Source organism: Gadus chalcogrammus, chromosome 17 (assembly GCF_026213295.1).
Source record: "Gadus chalcogrammus isolate NIFS_2021 chromosome 17, NIFS_Gcha_1.0, whole genome shotgun sequence".
Classification (NCBI taxonomy): Eukaryota; Metazoa; Chordata; class Actinopteri; order Gadiformes; family Gadidae; genus Gadus; species Gadus chalcogrammus.
Window position 1 is genome coordinate 10,727,973 of NC_079428.1, and position 26,373 is coordinate 10,754,345.

A 26,373-nucleotide genomic window follows, 5' to 3' on the forward strand; every position below is an offset into this window, starting at 1 on the left:
CCCCCTCCTCAGTCCCGTCCCCCTCTGTCTTCTGACCGCGCCGCCCCTTACTACATCTGTGCATCCATCCATCCATCCACGCATCCATCAAGCCATCCATCCATCCGTCCTTCCTCCGTTCATTCACCTCGCCATCCATCCATCCCTGCCTTCATCCATCCATCCATCCATCCATCCATTCATCCATCCATCCATCCATCCATCCATCCATCCATCCATCCATCCATCCATCCATCCATCCATCCATCCATCCATCCATCCATCCATCCATCCATCCATCCATCCATTCATTCACCCATCCATCCATCCATCCATCCATCCATCCATCCATCCATCCATCCATCCATCCATAGACCAATCCATGGACCCGTCGCGCCCCTCTCAGAGGTCGAGGCGGAAGGCCCCAAAGTAGCTGGAGGAGTCGTCGGCGTTGACCATGGTGGGGGAGGAGACGGAGACGAACAGCTCGTCGCCGGCCCGGAGCTCGAACAGACCGCCCTGGTACACCGAGTGCAGCGCGTACTCGGCGTCAGGGGCCCAGCACTTGGTACCCACGCCCTTCAGCAGCTGGAGGAGGAGGAGGAGGAGGAGAGGGAGGAGGAGGAGGAGGAGGAGGAGGAGGAGGAGGAGGAGGTGATGGAGGAGGAGGTGATGGAGAAGAGAGGGAGGAGAGGAGAGGGATGAAAGGGCAAAGGAAGGAGAGCAGGGGGAGAAGGGGAGAGAAAGAGCAGGAACTAAATGAGTGTTTTGCCATTTTGAGTTTACCAGCAGCCTCCTCGTTCCTCTGTTGATGAGCTTCATATGGATTCCATGCACAACAGTTTTTCTGCTCAATTTAAACGGTTGAATCTCCTCGTGACTGAATGCACAACATCAAAACGGGGCCTGAGAGTCTATCTGTCTACCTGTTTAGGTGTGGGTTAGGGCTGTACCTGTATGGGGCTGAGAGTCTACCTGTCTACCTGGGCACCTGTCTAGAGGTGGGTTGGGGCTGTACCTGTATGGGGCTGGGGTAGGAGGTCTTCTTGTAGACGCACTGGACCAGCTGGTGGCTGACGCTACGCTGGTCCCCATCGATGGCAGCCGGAGACGGGTACCGGAAATACACCTGGTCGGATCAGACGAGAGGGGGGAGGAGCCAATGGGGGAGGAGAACAGGAAGAAGATAGTGGCATGGTTAGTGTATGGCTGGATATGTGGTATCGTCTGCGTTTTGACTCCCGGCTCAAAGGTTTCGGGTTTCGATGAGCAATGTCTGCAACCTCATGAGGGGGGAGGGAAAGCTGGGGCTAGGGTGACCCCCCCCCCCCCAAGCCAACATTCTCGCTTTGAATCCCAAGTGTCAACAGAAAAAGATGATGCATCTTTCTCTGTTGACACTTGGGAATCAAACCCAGAACGTTGGCTATCTACTGGCTATCGCTTTCGCTAAAAGCATCTGATTAATAAATAAATATTAATAATAATAATAATAGTAGCTGTTGGCCCCTCATGGCTGGGATGCCTCAGCCCCAGAGTTACACTCTTTTTGTTCTGTGTCTGGTTTTGGCAGAGGTCTTCCTGTAACTGCCCTGACTGGAACAGGGGGAGGAAAGAGCGGACACAGCGACCGCCACGGTTTTGTTATGACATTTTTCCCAGAGAGCTGATTTCTCTTGGCGTAACTATCACAGAGGAACCTACCCAGCGCTCCCGAGCCACTGAAATCCCAATGCACTCAACCCCAAACAAAAAAAAAAGATAGAGAGCTTCGATTTCATGCGCGTTTTCAAGGGAAAGTTTAACCACTGGCAGATGTGCGTGTGAGATGGCAGTTGGACCGATGGGCGGTTATTTTTTGGGCGGGATGATGAGTTTCGGCGGGGGTGTTACGATATGAGGAATAGGGTTAGCTTTAGAGTGCTAATGGTTAGGGTCAGTACTGACTTCACCCAGAGGGGGCGGTGTTGAGCTGCTCATTAGCGGTAAATGGAACCACCTGAGGCAGCAGGTGAGTCCCAGGCAGTGAGACTCTGAGTGGAAAGTCGCTGCAGGTGAAACTCTGAGATACGTGACACGTTGCTTTTCCAGAACACTTAGATGAGATGAATACACTGGGGAAACTGAACGACGGGATTCAAAGCGCGGACGGTCACCTGGAGATGAGGTGCCGGTGCAGCGTGTCACAGAGGGAGCTGTTCGCCTGCGGTGGCTGTGGACCGAACCCCCCTAGAAAGGTAAGATCTTCCCCTCACCCAGGCAACGTTTAGGAACTTGCTTCAAGTTCAATGCACCATGTAGGGACAGACTTAAGGTTACGGGCTGAGTAACGAGATAGGTAACGAGTGGTATAAGTCTGGCGTGTAACCGGGGTCATGTTCCTTTGTGGGCTTTGTTCGGACGTTCTGTTGTGTGGATTATTTAAAATGATCTACTTGTTTTGCAGGTTTTTTCTTTCAGTTTGTGCCGTTTTAAACCTCTTAATTAAGGATAAATTAAAGATGTAATTAAATATATTATTAAAACAAATAACACGATTGGAAAAAAACAGGAAACCTTCTTGTTGATTTGTGTTTTCCACATTCGGATTAAATGATTGCAAAAGTGAACTCACCTGGGAGTACAGGTAGTACCGCCCATCCTGGGGAACTCGCAGCTTGCCATTGGTCAGAGTCATGTTGTGCAGGTGAGCTCCAAAGCTTTGATTGGCCCACGACCGGACCACGTGACGACAGGATTGGTGGAGAACTGGGTTCTGGGGGAATCCTGGTGGAAGGAGGAACGATATTCAGAGTGTTACGAACACTACGGAATAAAGTTACCAAAGTTAAAAAAAATTATAAAAATACAAAACACTTGATTTTGATTTTAATAAGCATAGTAATGCCCTCGACTCATGTCGGATTTTAAATTTTAGCTCAAAACTGCGGGTAGGTGGACGGATAGCTCCACTGATGGATGACGTGAGGATGGATGTGCCTTTGAGCAAGGCGGCTTGGCCATGGCAGTGGTGCATTGCCAGGCGTGTGCATGTTCACATAAACCTCAATCATCCTGTCTTAATTGTAGACATGGACTGACTCAAGAGTTCCACTGGAGACGGAGAGACAGACCTAGATAAAGTCATCATCAGAAACACACATGTGCACACACACGCACACACACGTACACACATGCACAAGCAAGCATACCCTCGGACATAAGGAATGTGTGCTGATTTTATTTTATTGCTAAGACACTTCATAACTCTCCTCACACATTGGATACATACCCAGAATGAAATGGACACAGATAATTCACCTTACGCGCACACATAGGTTTATGTGGTTATGTGGTTTATGTAATCCATCTATCTACACATAGCTATATAAATAGCTGTTTTATGACTATCAGGTCCAGGGTCTTTGATAATCTACTCTTAAGGACTCCAGGTGTTCTAGTATCAGGTGTGAGGTCAACAAGTCTTTTGTGACATCACAAATGGGAGTGTCCAACCAGATGCACTCCAGGCTGTGGAAGTAAATTCATTCAGATGTCCTTTTTATCGGTTCTACAACAAGGCCTATGTCTTATCCTTGGGTCAACTTATGGAAGACGCATGATACAACTTGATAACACCTTGAAGCCCCTTCTCGCTCTCGCTCTCTCTCTCTCTCTCTCTCTCTCTCTCTCTCTCTCGCTCTCTCTCTCTCTCGCTCTCTCTCTCGCTCTCTCATAATATCACCAAGCGGCGATAGTTATGACAGACCACCGGGACTCCAGAGACGTATTAACTATCGTCAAATGTTCTTTGGCTTTTTCGCCTAAATGTTGTCAATACATGGATTTTGCAGGCGTTCCATATGGCATACTGTGACTATAATTGTGGGTCATCCTGTTATTCTGACCTACATCTGGACAAACACACACACACACACACACACACACACACACACACACACACACACACACACACACACACACACACACACACACACACACACACACACACACACACACAAACACTCAAAACCACACACACACACACACACACACACACACACACTCAAAACCACACACACACACACACACACACACACACACACACACACACACACACACACACACACACACACTCAAAAACACACACACACCACACACACACACACACACACACACACACACACACACACACACACACACACAGCCCTGCCTCAGGGAACATGTCATCATAGATCATGAGGAACTGTACAGTACAGCCGTACTTCTAAAGGATCCGTTTGATCCGACATGGACGCTACTGTCACGTCAGATCTTCAGGGAACACGCAACCCTTTCATTGTTTCACCACACACTCAGTCAGGGGTTCCCAACCTTGTCTGGGGCCGTGACCCCATGGATAAGTCTGAATAATGTTGTGACCCCAACTTTCCACATGTCTATCTATCTTTCCATCCCACTGTGTATCTCTTTTGAAATCAATCTCCCCCCTCTCTCTCTTTCTTTCTCCCTTCAAACGTCAGCAGAGAGAGAGAGAGGGAGAGAGGAAGAGACAGACTGAGAGAGACAGAGAAACAAAGAACGTTAGGAATAGAGAAAAAGAGAGGAACAGAGGAAGAGAGAGCGAGACAAAGAGGGTTAGGGATAGAGAGAGAGAGGGAGGGAGGGGGGGAGAGAGAGAGAGAGAGGGAGGGGGGGAGAGAGAGAGAGGGAGGGGGGGAGAGAGAGAGAGGGCGGGGGGGAGAGAGAGAGAGAGAGAGAGAAAGAGAGAGAGAGAGAGAGAGAGAGAGAGAGAGAGAGAGAGAGAGGGAGAGAGTTCAGAGGGAAGACGATGGTTCCTGACAGGCGGAGACGGGCTAAGTGAGGACCATGTTAAAGTACAGTGACCATAAACACATTGAGGATAATTACAGTCTGCCAAACGCCTGTGTGTGTTACTGTTTATGCATGTGTTTACGTGTGTGCGTGTGTGTGTGTGTGTGTGTGAGCCTGCATCAGTGACTCCTTAAGCAAAGTGTACACCTTGTGTATACAGCCTCCTTACTTCCCCGACAATCAAACAAACACACACGCTCACGCACGCACACACGCACGCACACAGCCACACAGATAACACACGGGACGTCTCCCTCACCTTGGGAGGTGGTGTCCCTCAGGGTGAGGTGGGCCGACGGCCTCTGGGGAACTGAGGTCATGAACTTTGACCCTGATGCGTTGAAGGTGCGAGGCATGGTCCTGGCCTCTGTGTGAGAGAGAGAGAGAGAGAGAGAGAGACATCGTGGTCACGTGATGCGAATGTAAATATTTTCCAGAAGATCATATGTGTTGACTTCGGTTCGGGCCTGTTGGTGAAGTGTGTGTGTGAGTAGGACTGAGGTATGTGTGCGGATCCTGTTACTCACCTATAAAGGTTTGTTTGGAGATGATGTTCTCTGTGACCTGAAGAAAGAGGAAACAGAAAGGGATTTAAATACTGGAACACGAAGAGTTCATGTTTAATAATCGAGTATATTAGTAGTGCATAAAAAATCGACTCTCTCTCTCTCTCTCTCTCTCTCTCTCTCTCTCTCTCTCTCTCCTCTCCTCCTCTCTCCTCCTCTCCTTCTCTCTCCTCTCCTCCTCTCTCTCTCTTCTCTCTCTCTCTCTCTCTCTCTCTCTCTCTCTCTCTCTCTCTCTCTCTCCACCCCATTGCAGCCGGGCCTTGACCGCCCCACCTCGCTCTCCCTCGTAGAGATGGATGGCAGGAATGTACATGAGCACATGGCTAGATGGAGACCCACACACATACACTCACACACCTCATAACTCACACACACACACACACACACAGACACACACACACACTCTCCCTCTATAACTCACACTTAAAAGCACAGGGAATTGTACATAAAGATGAGAACCCTCTCTCCTCTTCTCCATCACCCCATTTTTCCCTAATCCTTCCCTCCCCGTCCTCCATCAAACTACTATCTATCTTTCTTCTCTTTTATCTTTATCACTCCTTCTTCCCCCTATTCTCTATGTATAAATATATTCCTGCTGCTCCGACTAGATCCAACTTCATTCCCTCTCTCTTCCCTTCCCTCACCCACCTCCAGATCTGATTGGCTAGCATGGTGGTTACATGACTCACACTGCCCCCAGATGAGTCTCACTGCTGAGAGAGAGAGAGAGAGAGAGAGAGAGAGAGAGAGAGAGAGAGAGAGAGAGAGAGAGAGAGAGAGAGAGAGAGAGAGAGAGAGAGAGAGAGAGAGAGAGAGAGAGAGAGAGAGAGAGAGAGAGAGAGAGTACTGCCTTCTATTGAAGAACACCCACGACCAGAAGCCCCACACACTAGCAGACTGGACCAGCTGTTGACTCTACAGCCGAGGCTCTTCCAAACGAACGCACTGTGAGTTCAGACATGTGTCATCAGGGGTTCAGGGTTCAGGTCAGGCTGGGGTACGTTGGGGGTTTGGAGCCTAGCACCTCTCAGCTTGGACCCAACAGCCTGAGCACGAGGCTACCCTGCTAGGAAGGTCCAGAAAACAGAGCGCTACCAGGCTAGCTCTGGCTCCTAGGGGGCCCCGACGGGGGCCTTTCCTCCAGCTGCAGCTCAGTGATGTTATCCTTGGCCCTCGTCCAGACCCACAGACCCACAGACCCCCATTAACTCTGTACTAACCCTTCCTCCGATCCCCCCCTCCCCCGCCCCCCCCCCCCCCCCTTTTCTTTCATTAAACACCCCAACCCTGTCATTCACACCCCCAGACTCCCCCATCCCTCTCTCTCTGGCCCCAAACTCACCGGGCCCCTGCTCCCCTCTCCGCAAACCTTTTCCTCCGCCTCTCTCCTCACCTCACATCCCCCCCCCCCCTCCCCCCCCTCCCGTCCAGCTCATCCAACTCTCTCTGCGTAATCCCCTAATCCTCTCCTCTCCTCCCCAACCCTCTCTTCTACACCCCAGCTCTCACCTCAAACCCCCAGCCTCCATTTCCCTCCTCTCCTCACCAACTCTCCTCTCCTCACCTCCTACTCTCCTCTCCTCACCTCCTACTCTCCTCTCCTCACCTCCAGTCACTCCTCTCCTCACCCACCTCCTCTCCCCTTCTCATCCTCAGTCTCTCCTCTCCTCACCCTCTCTCCTCTCCTCACCCTCTCTCCTCTCCTACCCCCTTGCCACATTTCTCCTTGTATTGGAGGCAGAACATCACAATTGCTCACATGCCCACGCACAAACAAACAGCCCTGCAATCAGCCTCCTCTACACTGCCCATATACACCCAAACACTTACATGCCCAAACACACACACACACACACACACACACACACACACACACACACACACACACACACACACACACACACACACACACACACACACACACACACACACACACACACACACACACACACACACACACACACACAGTGCCCTGTGTTTATTTACCCAACCGATTTTCTGCTCTGCTGTGTGGCTGAAACTGACCAGAGAGGACGAGATTGTTCAGATATGGTTTTAGTTTTCTAGCGGTGGCTCTGTCCCCCACAAACCAAGTGGGATTCCATTACTCCCCAAGTCCCCACAAGTCTCAAACACCCTTTGTGCTTTCATTTAATAAACCTCAGCCTGGCTTTGCCGAAGATATTTCCCTACAGACAGTGAAAGTGTGTTTAGCTACAATGCTTCAGGTTGAGCTCACGGTCAAGGTGGTCAAGATTCAAACGGGGTGATATGGGGTAAGGGGAATGTGTTTACTGGGACAAACACCACCCAACAGCTTGCAGACATTGGGGAGGGAATTAAACCACGCAGGGCTGGCTACACTCCCCGGCATGAAACCATTTCATTCCACTTCATCGTGTTTCTCCCTTAAGCTTTGGGTTTCTTCTCCTTGGGCCTGTAACTGTGATAAAAGGCTGTACCAATAAACAAATTATGTTGTTGGCCGCAGGATCATTTAAGTGTGGTTTACTGTTTAGATAACATCCATTCGCTTCTTGGAATCGCTTTTCTGTCTAAATTGAAACGTACTCCACTTTGCTCCATTTTGTGCGTTTTTCAACTGGGGCAGGGGTCTTTGGGGGGGGTTGTGCGTTGCATGTTGATGATGTCATCGGCCTGAATGAAAGTTGGCAGTTAGGCTAATGAGAACAGCGTGTAGAAAATAAAGCTTTACAACAGTCCAGGGCTCTGATTTATGAAATGCCATACTCCATTCAGGCCCCCAAAAATGAATCATTTATATAACATTGCCGAAGAAGCAGGTCTTAACTCTGAAGTCCTAGAGAGTTAGTGAGTTTGTTGACTTTAAATGCCAGTAAAAGCAGCAGGGTGAAGAGGTCGCTTTTTATACCGAGCTAAGTATAGCGTTCAGGTTTGGATGACTCGGGACATTCCGACTTTTAAAATGGACGCTCTAACCCGTTCAAGATGGAAGGGTGGAATTTGAGACTAACACTTTGACTTTTATTTTTAAAATAACACTAATTAGATATGTTGGCGACCCAAGAAGAGAAACTCATAGGAGCATAGGAGCTAAACGGACAGAGGTATATGGACAGGTTGAGGTATGAGTGAGTTCCATATATTTCATAGTAGTTGTAGGAAATGTTCTACTCCAGAGACAGACAGCTATGGAAACCAGATATACGTGGACTACACTTCAAGCTACCAGCAAGAAACACAAAAGTGTCAACTTGTTTTGTGTATTTAGCGTGTTTGTGTGTTATTGGTGTAATAAGATGAAAATGTAGCTACCTAATCATTGTTTTGATCAAATTAAAATGCAAACGAACAACCCGTAAAGAAAGAGAGAAAGAAAGAATGAAGAAGGCTAAAGTTCAGCGATCAATCACACGGATAGCCCCTGGGACGCGTGCTAACAGGAAATAGCGCACAGAGCTAATGAGCCGTCAACAGAAGGCCTGCTAGCGGTGTTTAGTGTCTCCCAGGTGTGATTGTGTGAACACGCCTTGTGTTTGACTTCCAGGGACGGAGTGGACCCTTGAGGCCCCGGGGCGACAACGAGGACATTTAGTCAGCGGATTCATCTCGTTTTCTACGAGGCGACAAGTACGCAGGAATGGCGGCGAGCTAAAGCTAACTAAGAATGCGGCCAGTGTGCGATGTTTACAACCCAGCTAAACCCTTTAAGCCCTGTCGACACTTTGTTGGGGACAGTGAATTATAACAAAACCCCAAACTGTTCGTACTCCACCCCACCGCAGGAGTTAGCGTTCAGGGCTTTTTTTTTCTTCGAGGCAGGGTTTTTCCCCGGCAGTCATGCAGACCCAAGCCTGCTGATTTGCCCTCGGGCAAGGCAATAAATCCCTTTACTGCTCCTCGGGTTGTCCAGTCGATGAGTGGGTCTTCATTCCAATGAGATTGCTCAAGAGAAGCAGATATCCTGGCTGACGCTAGATACATTTGTCAGCCCAAACAGAGGGGGGGGTGTGGGGGAAGGGGAGGACAGTGTAGCGGTATTGGTGCCTAGCTTCTCCTTCATTACACATCGAGTAATATTGATACTTGTTCCATGCTGTCTCTGCACGCCTTTAGCTTTAGAGGCAGTGTCTCAAACATCCGCCCCTTCGTCCGTAATCAGCAACCTCAGCCGCAGACGGCGCTAAACTGCCGAGTCGTTCCAGCGCCTCATCCCCGTGTGCTTCCTCGCTATGCTGCGTCATGAAAACTGACGAGTTGTCCCACGGGGTCCTTCTCAGCTTTAGCGCGGGTGTCTTAGCGTGGCGAGCGAGGTCACGAGGAGACGCGGGACGGAACGCTGCGGCGGCTCTTGTTGACACACAGCGCCCTCGGGGCCGGGGTGGGGCAGGCACCTGAAAGTGGTGATGTCAAAGGTCACGGCGAGTCTCTCCCCGTCGAGGGCCACAGGAAGCGCTCCCCCCGGACAGCTAGCGTGGAGTTAATAAAGATGGCGGTGGCGGTAGTTTGTCAAACCAGCGTTCCCTCGTGGTTTCTCCCTTAGAACTCGCTTTGAACTCGTGTGCGATAATAGCGCATTTAATTCACCGTCGCTGGGTCGTATTTTATTCTGAAGGCAAAGCCGGTGTGACTTAGTCCCCCCGGGTCCCTGTGAAGCCCAAGGACTATCTGGCGTTTGGTGTGTTTTATTTTTCCCTTCTCTTTGTGTGTTTTGTGAAATTGCACAAAAAAATGGGAATAACACACAGGAAAGCGATTTGAGGAACGACGACATTCCTCATGGCTTGTTTTGTCTCCCTCGCCCTCCAGACATACTACCCTGAATGGAGATTTTAAAGGCTGGGGGCTTTTATTTTGTAGCAACGGCGAATTATCTTGATCTGAGTTGACGTGACAGAAGTTTGAAATGTGTGAACAATGTCACTTCCTGCCCTGGGATAAAGACGTAGAGCGACACGCACGTACGGTCATTTGCCATTCACTCATTTGTTCGTCAATCGTTTGGTCATCTATTCATTTGTTCTCTTCTCTCTATCTTTGAATCCTAAGATATTAATCAATTTGCATTCTCTCACTGCAAAAAGTGTGTGTGTGCGTGCGTGTGAGTGTGTGCGTGCATGCACTTTGTGTGAATGTGTGTGTGCATGCCTGCACGTTTGTGTGTGTGCAAGTACGTGTGTGCATGCTGGTGTGTTTGTGAGCTGAACCCACTGCAGCTGCAACAACGAAAAGAAATCCTCATTATCCTTCAGCACACACACACACACACACACACACACACACACACACACACACACACACACACACACACACACACACACACACACACACACACACACACACACACACACACACACACACGCGTAACAATTGGGACACCAAGAGACATTGGCAGAGAGAGAGAGAGAGAGAGAGAGAGAGAGAGGGGGAGAGAGAGGGGGAGAGGGAGTGGGGAACAGTCGAGCGGAAAGAGATACTGAGAAGGAATGATGTAGAGGCAGAGCGAGACTGAAGAGTGACTGAGAGAGAATGATTATTGGAAAGTGGGAGAGTGACAGAGTGAGTGAGAAAGGGAGCGACGGAGGGAAAGAGACAGTGACAGAAAGAGGGAGAGAGGGAGAGAGGGAGAGGGGGAGACAGAGGAGGGGGTGGGGGGGGGGGGGTTAAACAACCGCTGAGACCCCTACAGAGGCCGGGGTGTCAAGATAAACACAACTCCTTCAGCTGCTCTCTGGGGACCGGAGACTCCATCCCTCTCATTTATTATTATTTAATCATTGTGCTCCACTGAGAGAGAGAGAGAGAGAGAGAGAGAGAGAGAGAGAGAGAGAGAGAGAGAGAGAGAGAGAGAGAGAGAGAGAGAGAGAGAGAGAGAGAGAGAGAGAGAGAGAGAGAGAGAGAGAGAGAGAGAGAGGGAGGATTGGGGGAGGATTGGGGGAGGATTGGGGGAGGAAGAGAGACAAGAGACAAAAAGAGAGAGAGAGACAGCCAAAGTGAAGTGAGAGGAAGAGAGAGAGTCAAGTATGTACCTGTCAGAGTCAATACTCTCCAGGTTAGTATTAGCTGAAATGTAATACTTTAATACACTGCCCAACCTGAACAGGCCTGTGTGTGTGTGTCTGTGTGCGTGCGTGCGTGCGTGCCTGCGTGCGTGTGTGTGTGTTAACAGAGGTGGGTTGTGGTTGCTTCTCTATAATCACTGTTAATAATCCACAACTCAGCTCAGGAAGAAATATCTTCTTGGTTTCATTTGTGTTTAATGGCCTACCAAACCAAAACCATTCGCACAAAAAAATAAAGCAATGGCTTGGCTTAAAACACACGGCTGTCGTTAACTTTTTGCGATTTTAGTTTCATGCTGTGTTTAACTGCAGGTCGTAGGACTCTTAACATGTGTGACGGATAACAAATAAGACCTTGATCGGATTGGTTGCACCCTGTCCTACCCCATCAGCATCATTGCGATTCAGCGATTAAAGAACAATTCAAACCTATCTTCGCTTTATATTGAGGAACATACCCTCAAAGCAATGAAGCAAGACCAGGGGGGAAAAAAAGATTGGATTCAACTTTTCGGGGGGATTAAGTGTCCGCGAAACGAGAAAATCGTGTGGCAAAAGGGAACATTCCCTCTTGTTCTGATCAGCTACAAGGCAAGGCTCGAACATCAGTTCCCAGTTCTGGTTCAGATTCAAAGAGCTCTGCCCCTAATGACTGACGCAAGAATGCATGCGGTGGACGGGGATAATTCCCCTCCGGATTTGAGTTTCAAATCGCTGTTGACAGATCCCTTGACCATATCCATCCCCCGAGCGCACGGACCCACCGCCGTGCCTCTAACGAGCGCATCATCGCGGGAAATCCCTCCGACACCGCGCCGGCACACGCTTGTCCCGTTACACCGTCCCGCTCCGGGACAACAAACAGAACTGCCGGCCGGACAGATCCACTCCATGCACCAAGTCCAAAACTCGCACCAGTCAGCACTTCTTGGTCTCGTTCCCCTCCCACTCCCTGGTGACTCTCTGACACACCGAGGCTGCCTGTCGTTCAGCCTTTCCCTCTTCCCAGAGCGTTCCTGAGCCTCACGCCAAGCCTGGCGGCGCTTATGCAACGGCACTCAGCCCCGGATCGTTATGTGACGGTTTTGTCTTTTAGCGCTGTGGACTCCCCTTGCCAGGCTCGACACAAAACACAAGGCCGAGACACACAGAGAGACGTTGTGTTTGTCATCGCCGTGCCGCAGGCGGTGCAACACGCACGTTATACCGGTTAGGGAGGAGAGGGGGGACGGACCAATCGCGGGGCCTCGTTGTCTAGCTTCCTGACGGTTGCGTTTCGTGTTGGAGCCGACGCCTGGATCCGTTGGCTTGAGTTCAAGCCATGATACCTCGAGGTTATTCAGATGTGTCATGATGGGAGCACGTAGGGGTCAGAGGTCGTCTTCGTCAAGGAAGTATTCAGGTCAGACTGTCGACACTGGCGATTGAACCCACGACCTTTCAGCTGAGAGTTGAAGTCCCTGACCCACCCCCCCCCCCCCCCCTCCATAGAGTTCAGAGGGGTCACATACCTTCCTCAGCTTAAAAAGGTGCCCCTATTTTACCACCAGGTGTGATGGGGATGACCCAATACAAGACGTTTAAAAAAACACTGCTACTACTTGTCATGGCTGGATCTACAGCACAGCCTTTGGTTAGGTGTAATTCATTTTTGATCTTCTCTCGACGACAGATGAGGTTATTCATCCGAACGCCAGGCCGACCGTGTCCAGTAATCACAGCTACGTCTGACCTCGGCGTAGCGGTGGTATTCGATCAGGCTGCGCAAGCCCTCTTAAATCCTGTTCGCTCCGTGCTCCGACTGGACTGCAGGGCCTTCTGAGACGCGTCTAGAAGCTCGGCTGATGTCTTTCTCGGGGTCCAAGCAGACAACCGTTATTCATACTGAACCAATGAACGCCACCGCGGTCCTCCGGGGGCTTTGCGGAGAGCACGCCAAGACTTAAACATCTAAATGCAATTACATCGGAGAAAGTGTTTTACAAGGAATTCCCCAAAGGTGCGTTCATCCTTATATTGTAAGAACTGTCTGAAACTTGGCTCCGGAAAAACTGTCGTCGATATATTATCAAGGGTTCAGCATGAGGGGAGCGCAATTGTTGTGTTGATATGGGGGAGGGGGGGGTTAGTGTGAGAGGAGTAGAGCTAGGTTATTGTGTTGATGGAAGGGGCTTAATTTGAGGGGAATGGATTCAAGTTTTGGTGTGGATGTGCGGGTTAGGGGTAGAGCTGTGCATTAATATAATTTTAACCGTGATTTGGAGTTTTGAGTCAAACAAGCTCCAAACTAATATATACACAAGATTTTTTGTTTATATATTTTACAGTTGGTTACATATTCATACATTATTTTCGATTTGAACATTTTCTCTGTATTTCTTTGTATAACATTTAGTGTCATTTTATTTCAGGGGCAAATTTCAAAGGTCTCAGTTACAAAGTGTTTTTTGGGACAGAAATGCTGAATCAATGCATCATGTTTTCCGACTCAAGATAATCGTGATTTCAATAACGGCCAAAATAATCGTGATCATGTTCTTTTTCAGTAAACGAGCAACGCTCGTTAGGGGTGTGGGGCCACATTTTTGTGTTGATGGGGGGGGGGGGAGTTGAGTGTGAGGGGAGTGGAGCTGCGTTATTGTGTTGATGAAGGGGGGGCTAGCAGCAGGTAATGCCCCGCTGGGCAGCCTGATGGCTCCCAGATAGCTGACCTGGCCGCTATGGGAGTTTCCTGTCCAGTCAGGCAAGCAGTTCACACAATGGAAACACAACACAGCGAGTTGATTAGAAAGTAAGAAACTCTCACTCCCTCCCCCCTCTCTCTCTCTACCTCCATCCTCTCCCTCTCTCGCTTCCTCCCTTCACTTTCTCACCGTTACACTTGTTCCACAGCCTTGTTAAAATCACCTCATTCATCCAGCAACAATTCATCAACCATACATCCATCCATCGCTCTCTCTCTCTCTCTCTCTCTCTCTCTCTCTCTCTCTCGCTCTCTCTCTCTCTCTCTCTCTCTCTCTCTCTCTCTCTCTCTCTCTCTCTCTCTCTCTCGCTCTCTCTCTCTCTCTCTCGTCGCCCATCGATTTAAACCTTTATCCACACATTGATCCATCTAACCATCCACCCATGCTGTTCTCCATTTGATTGCTGCGTGGTTGTTCATTCACCCATGCATCCATCTATTCTTTCATCTATTCATCCAGGGTGTTTGGGAGGCCCAGGCGGGGTACCCAACTGTGGTCTCAACGTGACTTGTGATTGTGAATGATGAAGAGTTTGTTTGAGAAGAGGTTGGTTGTTGTTTAGTCTGGGATGGCCCCGGCTTGCTATCAGAGGGTCGCCCTCCTTCTCCCTTCATAACTCTTCCTCCCTCGTCTTCGTCTCCCCCTCTTCTTTCCGCTGCCTTCGTAGCTCTCTACATCGCCCTTGTTTCCTCACACTCTCTCTCTCCCCCCTCTCTCGCCGTCTCCCCCTCTCTCTGTTCCCGTCTCTGTCACTGCGGTACCAGACAGTGTCTTACTTTGTCTTCAACACGGGCAAGAGGAGAGAAGGTTGCAAGTAAATAATTCAACTCCAGTCGTCGTCCTCCTCTCCTTTGTGTGTTTTATAGCTTCATCTTCCTCCTCCTCGTCCTCTCGCTGTTTACCTCGTCCTTCCCTTATCTGGCCCTTCTCTCTCTGTTCGGGTGCTCTGCGTATCAGTATGTTTCAGATCGCAGAAAAATAACAACGTAAAAAAGTGCAGTTTTCACTGATATGCGCTCCAACTCCTCTGTCTTTTAACTCTTTGCTTGGATCTCGCTCCCTCTCTCAAAAACAAATTTCTAATTCAAAACAGCTTTGTTTGCATGGAAACTAACATCGCCGAAGCCGTTTCAAATTGCAACAAAGGAAAATGAGAAGATAGTACAAATGTCGGAACGTACATACAAAGATAAACGTAAACATCTCTCTCTCTCTCTCTCTCTCTCTCTCTCTCTCTCTCTCTCTCTCTCTCTCTCTCTCTCTCTCTCTCTGTGTTGTCTTTAATCTTGTTCACCCAATATGGTTTCCATCGTGAAGACGCCAGCGCCTGTGAGCTAGGCCATGGGTGGGGTGTGTTTACATTGATTTCACTCTTGTTTCTCTTACAGAGAAAACGACCAACCACGGAAAACCTGTTGATCCCTGACTGTGCATGTTTAACCCTGAACAGTGACAATTTCATTTAGATGTGCGAGTTGATAGGGACTCAGGGAGGCTCCATGTAGCCCAACGGCGCCAGTGCAAACACGCTTAGCGCCGTGGCTAAGGCGCCTGAGGTGACGCAGGTTCTATTCCCTGATTCTGTGGTTCTATGCTACATGCTGCGTCCTCTCTCGTCCTCAAGACACGACCCTGTCTCTCTTCACTCGCCTGTCCGTCTCAGATGTAAAAGCCCATCAAATATATGACATATAGATAAAAACATAACACATGTCACAATATGTCCACCTAATCTTAACCTCAAATAAAAACGAATAAGCCTGTTCATGGTGGAGATTAACGCAGGGTTTTATGGGGTTATGGCTGCGTGTTGAGACAATGATTTTGGTTTGGTATGGTAAGATATTGAACCCTTTTGGACAAGGAGTCGGGTTGTTTTGGTCAGTTGCTGGGAGTGTGTGACGTGTGAGGAACACACACACAAACTACGCGTGATTCCTTGACTTTCAAACACTTGAGGGCGCACATAAACACGCACACACACTTTATATAAATAAATAATGATACAAACACCACCATTTAGACAAATATGAATCACTATTTAACAGCTGAAGTACTGGCTAATACTGTCGGTAATTGTAAATATTACGTTTAAAAGCTTTCTACCAGTGTAAACATGCTCATTCTGGCGCTCGTGTGTTTGTGTGTCTATGTGTTTGTGTTTGGGTGTGCGTGTGTGTCTGTGCGTCTGGGTGTGCGTAGCATATTCACTGTTTGCTGTAACGGTTACAAGATTTTATGTCACGTTTCACGTGCACTCGATTTTAAAATCCTTTTGAAGACTTAACTCTGTTGTCTTCAAAACAAATTTAGCGTAACTAGGGCAACCAAACTCTCAGCCTGACTCATCAACCGCAGGTAAATTGAACCCCATGTTACCATGCCATGTCATACGCATTTGAATAGCATAATATTCATACCGCATAATTGACTTACACATGACACACATGATATAAGCGTGTGAAATATGTGAGAAAGTTTAGATTACGCCACCCACTCAGCCCTTTTCGAAGAGGGGATTCCCCCCTTTCCCTGGCCTCCTCTATCTTTCCTATGATTTTTTTCCTTTTTCCTACTCTCTTTTTTAACAATAGGAAACCATGACACACGCACTGCATGATTCATGGTTCAATGTTTGGTCGATGGGGAGGGGATCATCTGTGTTTGCTGAATTCTCCTTTCTGGTCTCTTGTGGCAACTCCCTTTTCTTCCTTTCTTCCTCTTTTAACTCTTCTTTTTTGTCCTCGCTCCTCTTGAAAGGTCGTAAACGCCCAAGAACTCGGACGGCGTCGTGTGTAAATCGGTTGACGACATCCAAACAAGGCATAAATAACAACCGGAATCCCGAGGACAGCGAGAAAGCCCCAAGCGCTTTCCGACAAAAAGATGTCGTCTTTTTTTACGAAGTTGAGGCCATCTGGGCGCGCGTGACATATTGCGATGTGAAATCAGTCCGCGGTCGCTGTAATTTATCAGCCCGGGGCCATCCCCTTTCTCCCTTATATCCATAAACTTTGGCACCTTCGTAGCTGGACAGGGAGAGGGCCTTATATTAAACCCAAACTGAACCCAGCTGGCCTGCTAGCTAAACTGTTCCCTTTAGTGCACTCTAGCCCACCTGGCTAACCAAAACAGACAGGTTCATCTTGTGTAAACGCAGTCGAAAGCTAGCTTTACCCGAAGGCTAGCTTAACCTGAAAGCTGGCATCCAATGGCTACAGTTAACAAACAAGCACATTTTTCGGTTTTCGAGGAGGCTGAAAACCAAACAGGTCTTAGGCTCTGATACTTTGAGACAAGTCGAGGAAAAATAAACCCAGCTGGATCAGCTATCACTTGGGTTGGCTAAGTGCCGGGTTCAATGTGTTAGAAAGGGCTTACATATCAAAAGGAGTTTGATGGAGTTTCCCGACTTCACAAGACGTACACAAACACCACCTTAAGACCCTTAAGAAGTCACACAATCAAAAACCTTTTATTTTGCAGTAGAAATTTTATGCTTATTATGCCTGGAATGGCTGAGCCCATGCCCTGTGTGGGCTCGTGATCCCAAGTGTTTTATTTATATTATTCATATTTCAAAAGGATGAAAAAGGGAAAAAAATTCACACATGTTTGACCCATGATCCAGGGTCTACCGCGGTCCTCTCATGTTTAGCCTCTACACGCTTGATGGCACCCGCTTCTAGAGTCACCGGCCTCGTACTTCACATGCGACCGTCACGCAACCCATGGCATGGTTTGGGTTAGGATGGCCACTCTCGGCTGTATAATAGAAAACCAATCCCTATTACCCAAGGCCAGACGCAAGTCAACTCCACATTATGTGTAGCCTGAGGCTCTTTATCACAGCTAGAGTTTCAAAGGACTTCACTGGCCCCAAGAGAGACACCTCCTCCCCTCAAAACCCCCAAACCCTCAAACCCCAAGAGGAGTGGAAGAGACCTTAAGAAGAAACCCCAGAAGTGGGATCCCTTCCTTCAGGGACGTCTAGGACTAGAATCGCCGTCGATATAGGGAGGAAGGTACGAAACGAAAAAAGTGAGTTTTACAGAGAGTACTACACATGCCCTCAGTAAAAAAAATAAATAAAAGTATTGCATCTTTTAAGTGGTTCTGGAGCGTTCTCCGCATGCCGATCAGACCCACATGTAGCCGAGCGCCCAGATGGTCTTGCGCGATGGGGTGATGCTGAGGGGGGGGATATGTACGGAATGCGCCGCTCCGGACATAAATAAGCAGGTCAGAAATGAGAAGGATAATAAACACGTGCTGTCGGAGAGAGGGAGAGGGGGTAATGTATAACAAATGAAACACGTAGAGAGGCCTCCATAGGCGAGAGCGCCGTAAACCCTGGGCAGGCTTGCTTGGAACCTAAAGGTCAATCAGCAGACAGGCTTTATGTTACCCTAAAGATGGCCGCCATCTTCATGGGGTACCCAGCGACCCAAACCTGATTAGTGTCGGATTCAGGAGAGCGTAATGCACGCGTTAAGGGGGCAGGTTAAAAAATACAAATGTATACATGTGCTGACACTCGGCGGGATTGAGCCGAGCATGCTGGGAAGAACGTGCATGGGTTTCTTGTTGCAAGGACGCGTGTACACGTGTTACGTTGCCAAGTAGAGCACAGAGACGCTGTGACGCTTGTAGACCGCGGGGCGAGAGACACAGACAGGGAGAGAGAGAGAGTAAGGAAGTGAGCATGGACGCGTGCCTGTGAAATATACAAGCCGACTCCTCTTGTTTGTTTCTCTCTCTCTCTCAGAGGGTGATACTGTACATACAAACACTGAATAGTATACTATACGCTATTCATCCACTGAGGAGACGCCTTAATCCAGACTGAAGGAGCAGGTAGGGGTAAGGGGAATCCTGCTCTAAGAACACTACAGGTGGAGTGTGGACATTGGGGATCAAACCCGGACCCTTATAGGTTCTTATAGGGTCCATAAAGTGGATATCCACAATAAACACGCCTTTCAACGCTCTACATACAGACGGTTGGTACAAGGTGTGGGAGAGAGGGGGGAGGAGGAGGGAGAACAGGGGGGTAAGTTGGGGTGAGGGAGGTGAAGGGAGAGGCAGGACCGGGGGGGGGAAGGGATGGTGAGACAGGAAGAGAGGAAGAAGGGATTAATGTAAGGAAGGAGAGAGAGAGAGAGAGAGAGAACGAGAGAGGGGGGGAGAGGGGGAGAGGGGGAGCGCTAGACGCCAGACTATTTCATTGTGTCCATTGTGTTTGTGTATCAGGTGGAAAGTGTGTGTGTGTGTGTGTGTGTGTGTGTGTGTGTGTGTGTGTGTGTGTGTGTGTGTGTGTGTGTGTGTGTGTGTGTGTGTGTGTGTGTGTGTGTGTGTGTGTGTGTGTGTGTGTGTGTGTGTGTGTGTGTGTGTGCGTGTGTGTTGTCTGTGTGTGGCATACATGCAGGGTCACCTCTATGTTTTTCTAACTTCAGCAGAGCCGAGGCGCAAGCCGACTAAAATAGTCTAGTTTCCAGGGCGTCTAGAAGTGAAACAAAGGATGCACCGCACTCCTGCCCACCGGCTCCTGGGCGGCTGGTTAAGGCCGGGTTTGCGGATCAGGATCAGGGTAGTCGAGGTCCAGGCCGGGTACTGGAGGGTAGTCCCGCTGCCCTGTTCCTGACTAATATCTCGTCAAAACGTACTTCGCTCTGGATAGAAGTATCTGAGGAATGACTTCATGTTAGAAAGCGAGCCGATACGCCCCTCAGCACAGACGCTGGATAGATTGGGCTCCAGTGTGGATGACCTTAGAATCCCTGCGTTCCTCCCACCCCCCGGTGCGAGGTCCCCTCAGGCGAGGGTTCAGAACCCGTCCCGGCCCAGAGCTGTTGAGCAAGACGTCAGGGCCTCCGCGGCGCTGACTCACTGGGCTCCGCCGGACCTCCAGAACCGAACGGCCCGGAGTGAGACCCCCCCCGCCACGGGGCAGGTGTGGCCGCCTGCACGTCGTTCCAATCAATCTGGATCCAATCAAACCCGGGTTGTACTGGGGGGGGGGGGGGTGGGGGGGAGCGGGGGTCCCTGAAGGACAGACCTCATCGCTGACTCAAAGGTGGAGGGGTTCGCTCCAGGACCACATCACATGCTAGACAGGCCGGGAAGGATGTCAACGCTGTGCGTTGGTCAGAGGACATCAGATTACTGAATCATCAAACTCTGAGCACGCTCGGAGAACAGGCCTCCTGGGAGGGAAGGGAGGGGTTGTGTTGTTCCCGGGTAGATGACTCTCCCATGTGTTCTGTGCAGAAGGTTGCAGAGGGCGATGGGGGGATTTGTAGAGTGATGGTTCTAGAATCGGATCGATTGTGACGGAAAACTTGATCCACCGGTGTGAGGGTGTGAGTCGAGGTAATTACAAGTAATTAAAAAAAATCGACATCACGAGTTCGGAGTGTCCACCCAGAGGCATGATGGGACAGATCCAACCGTTGGTACGGTCCAGCAGGAAGCTGGTGGGGTTTGGGGGGGAGTTGATCTATCCATCACACATCTGGGTGGGTGGCCAACACTCCCAGTGGGGATGTCACAAGAAGGACACCTCTGGAAGGTTAAAAGAGCGGGAAAAAAAGAACAGGGGAGGGGAAACTCTTTGTCCGTCTGTCCGTCAGCAAGCAGGCGGCGTCGTTTCACCTCTCTGTGATCGTCCAATCGAAAACCTCAGGCCCTGAGCAGCACTGTGGATGTTCTGAGTGAAGCGAGTCCAGCAACACCACTGGGGCCCTGGGGAGAGCCAGACGCCGGCCGGGGAGAGAGAGAACAGAGAAACACAACGCCAGGGAAGAGCTGGACAGAGAGGGAGCAGCGGCATGGGGAGAGCAGACAACAGGGTCCATCTGCTGGTCCTCTGGTCAGAGGGCGTGAGGTGAGGGCGGGGGCAGATGAACATGGGCTTAGAACCCAGGGGCACACAGTGGGTAGGCACAGGCCTGCGTGCGTGTGTGTGTGTGTGTGTGTGCGTGTGTGCGTGTGTGCGTGTGTGTGTGTGTGTGTGTGTGTGTGTGTGTGTGTGTGTGTGTGTCTGTGTCTGTGTCTGTGTCTGTGTTTGTGTTTGTGTTTGTGTTTGTGTGCGTGTGCGCGCGTGTGCGCGTGCATGCGTGTCAGTGTGTCCATGCACAATCAATGAAGGGATAAAGTGTAAAAGACAGTAAAGACATTAAAATTATATACGTCGGCAATTAGTATACATGGCTGATGTCATTATTTTAGCACAAACAATGTGCATTTAATGTTAATGTCAAACTGAATACATATATTTGATACAAACATACACATATATTAAATATTTATTCATGAATCTCACACTGTTGGTTCCATAGAAATAAATGAAGTAGAGGGAGCCCTCCCACTCGTTGCATTGACTCAGACTGGCTGCTGCTCAGCCAAACGGGGGGATTGCTCTCCCTCCATTTCCTACGACTGTATGGTTGGCTGGCCGGTGTTAGTTGTGTGTGACGAGGGTGTGATTACTACTGTTAAACACACCGCTAAGTGATAATGCGTCCAGTTAACCTTGACCTCTGGGTAGGGGGGGGGGGGGGGGCTCAAGGAATGAGAGAGAGAGGGAGAGAGGGAGAGGGCGAGAGAGAGAGAGAGATGTATGTTTGTGTTGGCCCAGTATGTAGGGTCACCTTTTCAATACTTCTGTGGTACGTGCCTATGTTTATGAATGTGTGCGTGTGTTTGGGTTCACGTGCAAAGGTACACAATGGTTAACCACATTCCAGCGCCGGGTCAAGTGGGTTCCAGATAGTTGTGTTTGTTGATAAATCTGTTTGTTTTGGTTTTGAACGCCTAGGTGCGCCAGGTGGGCGGAGCTACAGGAAGGCGCACGGGCAAAGTCCGGGTAAAGTCTGAGCGTTTTAATGGAAGATCACATGGCTTCAAGTTAGTTTTCACTTATGGCGCGCACACAAACACACACACACTCACACACACACACACACACCCAAACATGAACACAGACATACACACACAAACACACACAAACACATGAACACACACACACAGGGACACACACACACACACACACACACAAACACACGTACACACACAGATACAGTCGATCCAATAAAGATTATCTAACAGTAAATAAATAAATGTTTACTTCTCAGAGGCACAAGGCAAGCGTTCCAACAGATTTCCCGGACTTCGTTGTAAACCCTTGCAGACCTTCCTTGTAAGGACTCTCAAAGCTGTGACTCAAAGCACAGAGCACAATCAAACAAATCTCAGTGTCTATGTGGTGGATTAGCATTTTGGTAAAACTCTGGATGAGACAGTAGGATGTTTCCTCAGCTTGTTGCTTCACCCTTTTGTCTGGAAGAACTTAAGCATGGCCTTTTTTGTTAACACCGTCTAGGAGTGTGCGTTTGTGTCTGGAGTTTGATCCCTCCACACTCATTGTGTCTGACAGCAACGGCAGGAGGAGCACGGAGGTTCTAAGTGTTGCCAATCTTGTTTTACATAAACCAGTTTCACGCCTCTATCTAATGCTGAACTTTAAATTCAGGTTAAATATGAACAGTTATGTGGTCTCGACCTTTTCTTGAACTGGTCTGTAGGCTAGCTTTAAACTAGGCTACAGCTGGTCCTAATCTGAACACATCTGGTGTGTAAATGGTCTACAATGCCTTGTACCCAACTTAGTCCTGTTCCCGCATCCTAAGTAGCACCCAGAATGCTACTCGTTTTTTCACTAGTCCTGTGCATGGTTAACTCTTCAGAGCTGAAGAAAACCATGTTTGGTCAATTCTAATGCCGTCAGATTGCTGGCACACTTACTCCAACTGGGTGTTACTGTGATGTGCTAAACAATGCTAACATCCTTCGAGACATTTGGCACTCGGAATCCCCTGAGCTCAGAGGTGAAGCACCCCGATCATCAACAATGAGAAGTTATAAACAGCATTGAAAGAAATCTGCGCCATTCGTCTCTATCCATCGACGCACCTCCTAAGCATCCTCTTTAAACCGCCACACATCACCAGCGCCGCCGCCAGACCACTGGGCTTCTCATCTAACCGACCAATGAAAATTCGTGATTTGACCCCTCAACGGACAAATTCGAGGTAAGCGGTTTACAAGCAATAAAGAGACGGCGTCACACGGTATCAGCTATACACGTAGACCTGTAGGCGATGAAAACAACAGCTTTGACAGGCTGACTGGGCCTACATTTGAAGTTTCAAGACAAGGTGCAAGAATGATCCAAGGAGGGGAGACGGCACAGAGCCGTGGCCATAGGCAGTTACACCTTTACTTTGAAAAGGTTCCTGTTTCGTTACGGGGGTAGTCTACAGAAGAGAAACTCACGGTGGAGCCTTCATAAGTTGCCCTTACTGACCTCAACCCAACTGATGATCCATCGACAGGCCGGTTTGTGAGACCGTAGCGTCGACCATCTATTCCACCCAGTCGGGTTCGGTCCTGCCTTACCTTGGAGATGTATGCCTTGATGCCCTCGGCCAGCTTGATGCAGGGCTCTCCGAAGAGCTGGGCCAGCTGCTCCGGGATGTCCTCTTTCTTGTCCAGGGCGTTGAGCAGACTCAGGCACTTGAGCTCCTCTGTCACCCCCTCGCTACGGACCTGGAGGGACAGCAAGGAGGAAGACCATCAGGGGAAGTGTGGAGACATGGGTCTATGAGATTATGAGGACCACTGGTACAACCCTGTTGTAACCAGTGAACCAGAATCAGTACATGAGGCAGGTTGAACTGCAAGCATGGGGTTTAAAACCCCAAACCTTTCAGCCACTTAGATACGAGATGGAGGATTTGGCCTTGAACTCTGGGACTCTAGTGTAGATCCATTAGATCTTCTAGTGATGATCCAATATTGAACCGCAAATGGAGGTCAGATTCAAGATGGCCGACTCTGACTCTTACTTTGCCATTTGAACCAAAATGGAGGATTTTTCGACCTACAGCTTCATGTAGTCAGGCGTTTTCTCCCTCTAAACCACTGTTTTGAGGCTGATCGACAACGACATAATTTCTTAGAACGTACAGCAAGGTGTTCATTACCTTAAAGAAACACTATTTGCCATTTCAGCAAAACTGTTTTCTAAACCACACCTTGAACAAAGACAAGCTCACTTTACCGAAAAACTCTGAGTTTAAAACAAACACACTGACAGACTTGTAGCGCCGTGTCAGGTAGAGAGAGCAGGCTGCTAGAATTCTATCAATCCAAACTTTATTTATTCAGGGGAAACCGACACTGAGAAGTGACACTCATTCAAAAGTGTGCCCTGACTTCAACAATAATGATACAGTGAAATCACGGAGTAAGCAAGACTTAGTGTCCCATCGAAAGCATATTAATATCAAAGTAAAAGAGCCACGCCAGTCTGATGCGTTTCAAACGAAACAAGAGCCCCATAGAACCCCTAAAAAGCATGTCAGACGAACGCTGGAGCTTTGAAACCATCAGCCACACGAGGCCAGTGAGCCAGACCAGTTCATGGCTGTGGTCGGATGAAGTTTCTTGCTGTTGAACAGCGTTCAATTCATCGGCTTTGGCCGATGAATTGAACGCTTCAGCTAACAATCAATGTTGGTTGGGGCGGTGGGAAAGCACCTTCAGATTTTCTGTATATAATCAGTATCTAACGTTCAGAACAGCTGTGAGTAATATCATAAGTAGAGGGACCTCTGAGAGGGGCTGCACTCTGGGTGTGAGCGGAGCCTGACACTGAACTCAAGCACTTGGACCAGCAGAACCAAGACGGAGAACATTCAGACTCTCGCTAAATGGTTCAGGCATGTCTTCGCCCTAGGCAGAACACACACACTCCCACAGTCCAACACACACACACACACCTGCATGCATACACACACACACACACACACACACACACACACACACACACACACACACACACACACACACACACATGCATCACACGTGCCAACACAGACGCAGACAAACACACATGCACGCACACCAAACCAAGCACACACACAGACACAAACGTACCCCACATACAGCGTAATTCTATACATGCTGCATGTAAAACACACACAGACACAGTTTAGTTCTTTCAGTGTAGAGAGTAGACATATTTTATGACCATCAGTGCTGTCAATGGGTCCACCGAGGGGAAAAGTGTGTGTGTGTCTCTTCGGGTGTGTGCTTGTGTATGCTTTTGTGTGTGTGTGTGTGTGTGTGTGTGTGTGTGTGTGTGTGTGTGTGTGTGTGTGTGTGTGTGTGTGTGTGTGTGTGTGTGTGTGTGTGTGTGTGTGTGTGTGTGTGTGTGTGTGTGTGTGTGTGTGTGTGTGGGCTTTAGGTGTGTGAGCCAGCAGCCGTTATGGTCTGAAGAACAGACTAATGACAGAATGATGGAGGGCAGAGAGAGAGAGAGAGAGAGAGAGAGAGAGAGAGAGAGAGAGAGAGAGAGAGAGAGAGAGAGAGAGAGAGAGAGAGGAGAGAGAGAGAGAGAGAGAGAGAGAGAGAGAGAGAGAGAGAGAGAGAGAGAGAGAGAGAGAGAGGGGGCGGCACTCGGGCACTCCTCCACCTTTCAGTTTTTTCAGGGGTATTTTTCTCCTGTTTATTTCTGTCTCTCTTCCTATCTTTCGGTCCATTCTTTTCCTTTTCTGTTTCTCTTTCATTCTTTCCAGTGCAATCCAATGTAATTTGTTTAGTCTGCCGTGTGTATTTAAGTAGTCTCTTAATCTTTGCTCCGCTCTACCGCTCTCTCTCTCTCTCTTTATCGCTCTCTTTCCTCCCGCCTCGCTCCCTCGCTCCTTCTCTCTTTTCACGAGTTGCAACGATGTGCAACGCTTGTATGAAAAGTACAATATACAAAAAGAGTGTGCACGTGGGCAAGTGTGCACGTGGGCAGTTCCATACACACACGTGTTTGGATTTCCCGTGTGTGTGTGTGTGTGTGTGTGTGTTTGGGGGGGGGGGGGGGGGGGGGGGTGGTAAATGGTATGTGTGTGCCTTGAGCTTAATTGTGAGAATTGTTTAAATATGCTATGTATGCATGTGTGTGTGTGTTAATATGTGTGAGTGTGTGTGTGTGTGTGTGTGTGTGTGTGTGTGTGTGTGTGTGTGTGTGTGTGTGTGTGTGTGTGTGTGTGTGTGTGTGTGTGTGTGTGTGTGTGTGTGTGTGTGTGTGTGTGAGGAGGGGTAGTTTAGGTATGTGTGTGTCACTAA

General features: G+C 49.0%; 1 protein-coding gene across 1 annotated transcript in view; it reads right to left on the minus strand.

Moving 5' to 3' along the window:
* Nucleotides 1-270: 270 nt before the first annotated feature.
* The window catches only part of tnfsf10l (TNF superfamily member 10, like), a 39,460-nt gene continuing 13,357 nt past the window's right edge, over nt 271-26,373 (minus strand). The window contains exons 2-7 of the mRNA XM_056575634.1: nt 23,650-23,799; nt 5,361-5,397; nt 5,093-5,200; nt 2,594-2,745; nt 998-1,108; nt 271-567 (exon numbers count right to left, since the gene is read on the minus strand). Coding sequence (XP_056431609.1) covers nt 382-567; nt 998-1,108; nt 2,594-2,745; nt 5,093-5,200; nt 5,361-5,397; nt 23,650-23,799 — 744 coding nt within the window. The 3' untranslated portion in view covers nt 271-381. The remainder of the gene's footprint in view (nt 568-997; nt 1,109-2,593; nt 2,746-5,092; nt 5,201-5,360; nt 5,398-23,649; nt 23,800-26,373) is intronic.